General features: G+C 32.4%; 1 protein-coding gene across 1 annotated transcript; it reads right to left on the bottom strand.

Moving 5' to 3' along the window:
* Positions 1 to 1,414: 1,414 nt before the first annotated feature.
* On the bottom strand, positions 1,415 to 9,516 carry LOC127736508 (steroid 17-alpha-hydroxylase/17,20 lyase-like). Its single transcript, XM_052247068.1, has 6 exons — positions 8,701 to 9,516; positions 6,540 to 6,626; positions 6,007 to 6,216; positions 5,239 to 5,408; positions 3,389 to 3,492; positions 1,415 to 2,371 (listed from the first exon to the last, which is right to left on the bottom strand). Exons 1-6 carry the CDS (start codon positions 9,397 to 9,399, stop codon positions 2,133 to 2,135), a joined length of 1,509 nt encoding a protein of 502 aa, XP_052103028.1. The 5' UTR covers positions 9,400 to 9,516; the 3' UTR covers positions 1,415 to 2,132.
* Between the last annotated feature and the right edge of the window lie 223 nt (positions 9,517 to 9,739).

The following is a 9,739-nucleotide window of genomic DNA, read 5'->3' as shown; positions in this document are numbered from 1 at the left end:
GTAATATTTATAATAAAAAGCACGTAAACTTAAATACGATCCATGTAAACTTACTGATTCTTCATTCCTAAAGATCTCGTAATTTGTTTTTATACGAACGATGATTTGATTTTTTTTTTGCAAATTATAAAATTATAACATAATGAAATATGTATAGCTTTTCATTTGTGAAAACTTGTAATCCTTCATCCTGTCGATATTATGTACTGATATTTTGGCATTGCACAAGGTCATGCATTTATGTCTGTTTATGACGTCTCTACACTAAATCTGTTAGATGTTTAGTCTAGCAGAAAATGATTTATTATTTTAGTTGCTATTGGCTTTGAATTAGCTTTCTAGTAACTGCGAGTACTCTTGGCTCGGTACTTTGTGTCTTTTGTCTTTTATGTTAGAAGTTTTTTATGAGCTGAGCTGATGAGTTGAGCTATTTCCATCTGATTTTTACAGTTTGTTATCATGTTGTGCTGTTCATCTCTCCCGAGTTAGGGTAAAGGTTGAGCGCTAAAAAACATGTTTAACCCGCAACGTTCTTTATGTGCCTGTCCCAAATCAAGAGCCTGTAATTAAGTGGTTGTCGTTGTTTGCTATGACTTTGTTAAAATGTTTTTCGTTTATTGTTTTAAATCTTGCCGTTTGTTTATTCGTTTGATAATTTGTCGTGTCGGTACTTTTGATAGCTTATTGTACGGAATGGGGTTTGTTCTTTGTTGAAGGCCATCTGGTGTCCTATAAATCAATTAGGTTGTCCTTGATCTTTGACCTTGTAAGGTAATAATCTATAAAACCGTGATAGTTACGGAAGTCTTGAATAGTTGATAGTGTTTGGCTCATTAAGGGGAAACTTTGTTATTTGTTTGACCGAAGAGATTTGACCTTTCCTTAAGGAGCATAACCCCAATTGATGGTTTGTGAAACGATATTATTAGAAAACTCTTAAACCAAAGATCCTAGACTCATAGGGGTTTTCTCGGTGACATCGCAGACCAATGACCTTGATTCTGTAAGTTCAAACTTTCAAGGTGATGTCTTAGATATATTTGTGTTTTTGGCTCGATTTTATGGTTTTTGTTGTTGTTTTTAAAGCATCCAATGCTTTCCGAGTCTATTCGAGTGTATCTTTAACAATATGAAAAGGAAAGCCCTCTCAATTGTTCGCGAACAATTGATATTTTTTTTTTAGAATAGATACCGTAAATTTATCAAAATGATAGTCCCAGACCATCTTTTATTAGGTACTCAAAATTTGATCATATGTTCGGAAATATGTCAAATTTGGTTTAAACTTTATAAAACACGCACGGAGTGTTGTTTATTTTGATTTTTGTAAGGATAGGAGAAAAATGGTCTTGAAATCAATAAAATTCCGACAAACTGGCTCTACCTCGGTCGTTATTGAAGAATGAAGACGACGACAATTTTCAATGTCAGTTTATTCATCAACAATAAATTTTCAATAAAAACAATAAATATAATAACAAATACATATATTTGTCTATAAATACAAATAAAGTTGATAAAATATCTCGTTGTGCAGCTTTTTTTTAACAAATGCATCTCACTAGATAAATTATTATGATATACAATATCTATATTTAGAATAAATATCATTTAATATATAAAATACATAAACGTAAGTCATCTTTCTTTTTTACTCTTAAAAATCTCTCATTCGTGCAAAAGTAAGCAAACACATTTTCACTTAAATATGAAAGTTGACAACAGAATGTGAATAAATGGAAATGGGTTATAATCATAATATCACAGTGTATACCAAGCCCATTAAGGCATCTAGCATTACACACACCAGGGGCGGATCCAGGATTTCCGAAAAAGGGACATAATTCCAGAAAACAATAGATACTGCCGATATGAGCGAGTCGATTTTTTTTGGACGATTTTATGCTAAAAAAATCACATAAGTCGTGAGAAACATGATTTTTTAAAACAAATTTTGAGGTTCAAAGGGGAGCGGACGACCTCAACATCCTATCCTGGATCCGCCACTGCACACATACACACACTTTTTTACTATCACAACATTGAACACAAAATATATTGCACTTTAAAAACTGTATGATTGAGTTTTTTGCATTGTAAATTGGACGGAACCGATAAATATGTCGCTTCGTTCACTTCCGGTCTTCTAAGATAATTTTAAACGGAAGCGGACGCATTGTCAGACCAGAAAGTCCTTTAGTGTCAGGAAGTGGTTCGTTTTCTGGACATTTTATAGAGTACTTGGATAATAAACATCCGCAGAAAAGAAATACTTCCATTTTTGCAATGACTGAACCAAGGCAAACTCGATTACCAATCCCAAAGGGAATATAGCTGTATCGTTCATTTGGATTATGATGCAGGAATCTCTCTGAAAAAAGAAAAGAAAACAATTATAAGGTGTAAAAAGGTCATTTGGTGTTAAACAAATATTTTGCATCTTAATCTCTTATTCATTATGGAACTTGGTTTTCCAACCACAATTTGTTTGCGAATTTATTTTATCACCAATACAAATAGTAACCCACGTTCACATACTATAAAGTGTAACGTAATCTATGACCAACATGTGACACATTTAATCAATTCCGTTATCATTTTTCTTTTGATGTACATTAATCTTCAAACCTACTAGCCTTGAAAAACAGTACAAACATGTGACCTACTCTTTTCAAACGGACAAACAGGTACAAGTTGATAATATAGGCTTTGATGTTTTCGAAACGGACTAACAATATCTTGGCGTACAGACACCAATGGATACACCTTAAGGTTTTTTTCTCGGAACAAACAATTATTTTTTCTGACTTTAAAAAAAAAGAAAAACTTTTTTTTCAAAACCATACAGAAAAAAACTAATTATGTTTTGTTATCAATGTTGTGTTTAAATTTTTTATTATCTTATTGTCGGTAAAAAGCTATAATTTTTTCACTTCCCTTCTGACACAGGCTTTTTCCCTCAAGAAATTTTCACTCAATCGGTTTATTTTTAATAAGACTCATGCCCTAAAAAGGGATGAATGGTCGGTGCGTAACTGAAGCTGCATGATCAGGTTATAAATACTCAAGATACAAACAAAAGATTTGAGCAATTTAAAAACAGAAATCTCCCCAATCCAAATATATTTGGTATGTGCGAACAAATTACAGCATATACATTCCATACCATAATCGGTGGAACGGGGGAGGGTGACTTGTTTAACCGCATTCGTTTTCAGTAAAACAATTGTCAAAAAATCAATATTGGAACTTGAGCCTGTAAATAATGGCCACCCGCTATACTTTGATTTTATTTTTAATATGTTTGCATTTTTACTTGTAATTTTTTGTTACTTGCCCTTTATCCTCATGTGTACATATTACGTCATCAAAACTAAATGCAACATACCTGGATTGAATACGTATGGATCTTTCCATGATTGTTGATCGTGATGTATTCCCCAGATATTCATAATGACCATCGTATCTTTAGGGATGTGGTAACCGTCTAGTCTGAAAAAAATAATTAAAGAATACATTATGCGACTGTCATACAAGTGAGAGGTTAAGCTAGCTATTAAACCAGGTTTAATCCACCATTTTCTACATAAGGAAATGCCTGTACCAAGTCAGGAATATGAAAGTTGTTTTTTATTCGTTTGATGTGTTTGAGCTTTTGATTTTGCCATTTGATAAGGGACTTTCCGATTTGAATTTTCCTTGGAGTTCGGTATTTTTGTTATTTTACTTTTTAGTAAGACCAACTTGTATCACCTCCAGTTATTGCTTCGGTTCGTGTTACTCAAGCTTTAGTTTTCTGTGTGATCGAATCTTCACATAAATCACAGAATAAACGAACGAGCGAAGCCAACTAGAATCACCCCAGTAATTGTTTGGATTTGTTTTGCTCAGTCTTTAGTTTTCTGTGTAGTGTTTCATGGACTTATTTGTCTATTCGTCTATTTATCATGTGACCATAGTGGTTTGATTTGTCTGCCTTCAATTTATGGTTTTTAACCCCCCCCCCCCCCCCCCCCCTGTTTTCTTGTTACTTGTTTTCTAATTCTTTTGAAATTGTATCAGAAATATTTTTAATAAACTACCAAAAGTTCTTCTTTTAATTATATAGAAATATATTAGGACCGTGTCACATTTTTCTTTATGTATACTGCTTTTGCAGCAAACCTAAATTGTAAAAAATCTTACGAACGCAGACACTCACATAAAAGCATAAATAAAGAATATCAAACAGAGTTTAGAAAGGAACATTTTTAATGTTTTAAAATACCATTGTAATTTATTAAAGGGCGCAATGAAAAGATTAAGAGATCAGAACTATTTTCGATGCTTTAAATAAATCAAAATGACTATCTTTAAACATTCAATTCTAAGTTAAGCAAACATTTACCCAAATAATTCATCGATATAATCTATTTACAGCTTAAATACAATATATTTCAAGTTGTCTGGGACGACTTAAATAACCTACAGTCATTAATATTTCTATTTAACCTACTTAGGCTAAAACCCCTGTCTGCCTTATTTTTATGCCACAAAACGCCTACCCGAAAGTTTATTGACACTTTTTATAATGAGACGTGACAAAATTGTCATATCTCTTAATATACTCAAGGAATAAAAAGTGAGAAAAAAGAAGAAAAATCCTACCTACCTATATAGCCTGCTTTTCTCAAGATGGAAACCCGAAACACAAATATTTTTTGTTTGGCCTTTAAAAAATTTAATTTTAGATATGCAGTTGACCAAGAGTAATTTCAATCAGTTCGTTATGCTATATAGCCAAAATACATCTTGACTTTAAAAAAAAGTATGTTTTAATTTATAGCAGACTAAAAACTCGTTGTAGTTTAAAGAAAAACTTAATTGAACCCTTCTACTAGTATATAATATACTAGTATATGTGTGACTATTTCACAGCTTGAGCTTCACACATCCCGCCGATTTATAAATACTTAGAGAATATTATATGACTTTTTTCAATATTGAAAGTGTCATATCATTGTACACTCAGTAATTATATAAATATAAAAAGATGATTTTTTTTATCTCGTATGACGTTACTAGTATACGGTTTGGGGGGTTGAAGTGACATAACGTTTTATTTGCAACCGTAGACTAACTGATATCGATATAATTAGGAATAGCTGATACAGAACGATAGCTATTTATTGTATTACACATACAGTTCACTTGTATTTACTGGCTGTTAAATATATAATAAATTCAAATACTACTTACGATGTGTCCGACATAGTCCGATGAGGAAATCCTACAGGCAACACACAAGCAATTCTTAAAACTTCTTTGATACAGGCCTCCAGTATAGGATAACTCCCTCTATCAAATGGGGAGGGAATGCCGCTTTCATCTGTCTTTGATTTGAGTTCCTGGTATATACGGTCTTGCCACTGTTAAAAGTATAAAATATATTTAAAACCTTATCATCTAGATTTGGCTTGGCAGCTCCACAAAATGTAAGCGCAAAGAGGAGTATCATTTATCTTGTGTTCGCATAAATGTAACAGTCCACGTGCAACATAAATAAAATTAAAAAAAAAATGTTTAGGCAAATTTAGTTGTCTTGGTCCTTTAAATGCTATCTCATTCTCGCTTCAAAATGTTTTCTTACACCATATATTCAAAAAGATATTTTAGTTTTAGACTACTACACAGGTCCATTTACTCAAATTAACCTATTATCTCGTCTATTGACATTTTGCACCACCTTCCCCTCGTGCTATTTCCTTGTTTGGGGATTACACGGGATATAGGCTCCGGACTCATTCTTAGTTTTATCATTAGAACCGAGCGGGACATAATGAGCTCTGTGCTCCTTTGAGCAATATGTTGTGGCTCAGGGCTCCACTGATACGACTCCGGGCTCCAGTTTCCAGAGGTAAAGGGATATGTGCTCAAAATACGCGGTCTTATCATTGGATGATAGACAAAACATAATGTAAAGAAGAAAACAAATCTAAATATAAATGATGTAAAATAATGATTTACCTCTGGGTGACGTATCATGTAAATCATGAACCATAGAATGGACATTGTTGTAGATTCTATCCCTCCTCCAAAAAGTTCATACACAATATGACCAATGTTACAATCTGACAGTCGCTCCAAGTCTACCGTGTTGTTAGTTGCCGTGGCTTCCATTTGTAAAAACAACAAAGTGTCTACAAGGTCTCGGCTAACACCTTCAGTAAGAGTTTCCTAGATTGAAAATTACATATTATTAAAGCGCGTTGTAAATTTAATCATAAAATTATAAAGAGGCTCCATAATCCCTTAGTGCAGAGTGCGACGACCGCACGATCCTCACTATTGTAATCTAACTATTCACTACTAATTTAATTCATTGAAAGATACATAATGAAGAAAATTATTGATATTAACATTTAAAAATATACTTATCTTTTCCAATTGTTTTTTTATCCATACGAATCAAACAACAACAAAAATGAAAAAAAATATCGTTGAACTTTGTCTAATATATTAATTATATCCAATTAAGACATAATATAAACATGCCTTACCCTGTGTTCTTTTAAGACGTTTGCCATCCATTCATCCTTTTTTGCAAGACTTTTCTTGAATCGTTTCCAACTTGGAATAGGAAAATGCTGAAAAATAACATAAATTTTGAATTAAATCTGAAAAAATAGATAAAAAAAAATTGAATACACTAAATAATAAATCAAATAACATAGAATTAAATAAAACAAATTATGTGATTTCATTTTCATCTTATTTGAATGAACGAAACAATATTGTCATCATTCTGTAATTTTATATTCAACAGGCGAAAAGAGACACAGTTATATGTCAATTTTTAGTAAAGTTGTTTGGATGCTGCCGCAAAGTATGTCTTTTTGTCAAATCAAATCAATTGTATTTATCAATTTCGTTAATAAAACTTTTTTCATAGTTGTAACGATTTTGTCAGTTCATTTTGGAAGATGGCAAGGGGTAATCTTAATCATAAGTCGAAGAATGAGAGAAAATAAAAGGCAAAAGGAAGGACAAAAAATGAAAGAAAAAAAAGAGAGAGACTAACAACACTCCAATAAATTCCAGAGATACCACAGTCTTCTCCTTTTCATATTTTAATTGAACAACATGCAATATTCACTTAAAACCAGGAGTGACCACTGGTGCACCGGAAGCTTAAACCTGATGAAACCCTAAATGTGGACTTTGATCACTCAGTTTGTTTACCTAAAACCTCCAAAGTTCATAACCTGGCGTTTGCCCCGGCTATTTGTTACATTGTTTACAAATATGTGTGAATGACAATGATAAATATTAAGGTTTGACTGACCCGTGGTGATTCAGGCCATTTGGAATATTTTACAGTATAATGACCCCCAGCGTATGTAATGAATGAAATCTACTAGTTGCACCGTAGAAAGGGTGATACGGTGTGTATAATTTTTTTTAGTTGTGTGGGTAGATTCATTAAATAAATTTAGAAATGAAAAACGTAAATAAAAAAACTGCGAGAAATCTGAAAAAAATGTTCGATATAGAAAATAAGTTTTTAAATGGTAGGATTGTGGAAATATATTCAAGGGTTTCCTTAATTAATGCGTACCCATTAAGATATAACAAATGTTTTCAAAACAAAACATTCAAAGTTGCAATTATACCTTGAGAAAGAACCCATTAAATTATCGTTTGTGAAATTTGCCAGCAGACAGATAAGTTAAGTTAGGATATTTTAAAAAAGTAATTTGCAAATCATTTCAGCAAATATTTCAAAAATGAAGATTTTTTTTACAATTTTAAAGTGCTTCATGATAATATAGTAAACTCATATTTCAAAGCAATGTTGTTACTCTTTGGAAGGATACCAAATTCCTACGTAATAAACATGACTGCGATATATATTTCATCAGAAGGAAAGACATTTTTGCTCCAGATTTGGAAATACCTAAATTAATCTACGAATAAACATGGCACAACAACCCCACTCGGTCAAAATTTAAGGATTGGCTATGCAAACAAAAACATATTTTCAAGGCTATAATTTTCAGAAAATTTAAATATCCCCTATCTCGTTTTTATGAATGACTTTCCCGCCGTCATTAAAGGTATTTCATTCATTCAATCGGATGGGCTGTATCAGATTACTGAAATATGATAAAAATAGTATTCTCATCCCCATTGAAAAGGATTGTACAATTACATTTTTTTGTCATTGCTGAAGTTTGCACTACAGTACAATGGGGTTAAATGAAATCGAAATGCAACGTTTTGTCTGAAGATATATTTACTTGGCAGTAAATCAAAATAGTTTTTACCGTTTAAAAGTCGGTGAGAAAGTTTAAAAAGAAATGTTCCGTTTGCACATGCTCATTTATTTAAAATGATGATGCGTTTCTTAAAAGTACAAGACCATTTCACAACAAATACTAGTAACGAATTCTCTGAAATGTTATAAAACTTATTTACGAAGCTTACTATAGATTTATTTTTAATGATTATATTTGATTATTGTTCGTCTTTTTCTTTGCGTAAAAGAACCCTTTAAAATACTAATACATGTATTTAAACTCAAGAGAGAGTGAGAGGGTGAGAGAAAGAGAGAAAGAGAGAACTTGAAATCATTAACTGACTCAATTTTTTTAAATATTATAAAATTGCTAGTATTCTTAAAACAAACAAATAGATAAGTAAATGAATAAATTTACTCACCTCCAGCCAAGGAATCATATCAACAATATTAAAACTTTCTATGTTGTCAACAATATCCTGTATAATTCGGAGTTGTGTATGGAACTCCTCATCCACTTTCGCAAATCTTTTATTGAGTATACACTGACACAAGACATTGGCAACCACTCTGGCAACATCAAACTTCGGATCAAATGGCTTCCCTGATTTACACAATTCGTTGAGTGTCTGATGGAAACTCTCAGCTTCCTGATGTAAAATGTTTGTGAGTTTGTCTTTTCCTTGTTTCGTCTGAGAAGCAAGAAAGTGGTGGACGATTTTTCTATGAAATTTGAGTTCTGGGCCAACATCGTTCATACAAATATCATGTCCTTCACCCAACATTACTTCAACAGTTTTTCTTGTCCTTGGGCGACCTGAGAACACTCTTCCTTGTCTGACAAAACTCTTTACAACTGCATTCATTGTGTTGATGACAATAACACTCTCTCCTCCCAGTTTCAGCCATACTAAATCTCCGTACGTTTTACTCAAATCGGTCAAGGCAATATGTAAGTCCTTGCCAAATAACTGAATAATGTTTCCTAGTAACGGCAAGGCTCGTGGTCCTGGTGGCAAAACTGCCCTCGTCCTTCGTGAGTCCAAGTATACGTAAGTTAGTGTGAACGTTATAATTCCTAACAGCAATGTACACGCCCAATCAAGAAATATCGGATTCATTTTATATTCTATGATGTAAACAATGAAAAGTAGTCTTTCTTTTTAATATTTTATATAATAATTAATATAAACGTCTCGCTTTAAACGCTATTTACTTATGTATTGGATTTGTAAAGGACGTAGTATTATAGTAAAAATCACATGGCGAAAGGTAGGTGTGCGTAAAGCTTTGTTATATGATTGGTTGAGCAAGTCATCTGACTTTGTTTATAAACATTATGGAATTCAGTGTCAATCACGTGACATATGTCTAGGTTAGTATGCCAGAGATATAATTTTGTCTATGAAATATGAATGAATTTGGACAGGCAAAACAAAAAATGATGAAAAACGATTGGTT

The sequence above is a fragment of the Mytilus californianus genome, unplaced genomic scaffold (assembly GCF_021869535.1).
Source record: "Mytilus californianus isolate M0D057914Y unplaced genomic scaffold, xbMytCali1.0.p SCAF_31, whole genome shotgun sequence".
Lineage (NCBI taxonomy): Eukaryota > Metazoa > Mollusca > Bivalvia > Mytilida > Mytilidae > Mytilus > Mytilus californianus.
The sequence above is the reverse complement of the archived record's forward strand: the minus strand, read 5'-3'. Positions and strand labels throughout refer to the sequence as shown.

What these genes read in the sequence shown, in the direction of transcription:
- LOC127736508 (XM_052247068.1), bottom strand. Translation starts at nt 9,399, where the DNA reads ATGAATCCGATATTTCTTGATTGGGCGTGTACATTGCTGTTAGGAATT. An exon ending in ATATGATTCCTTGGCTGGAG is followed by an intron (nt 6,627 to 8,700) that starts GTGAGTAAATTT and finishes GTTATTTTTCAG; the next exon opens with CATTTTCCTATTCCAAGTTG. An exon ending in TCCATACGTATTCAATCCAG is followed by an intron (nt 2,372 to 3,388) that starts GTATGTTGCATT and finishes TTCTTTTTTCAG; the next exon opens with AGAGATTCCTGCATCATAAT.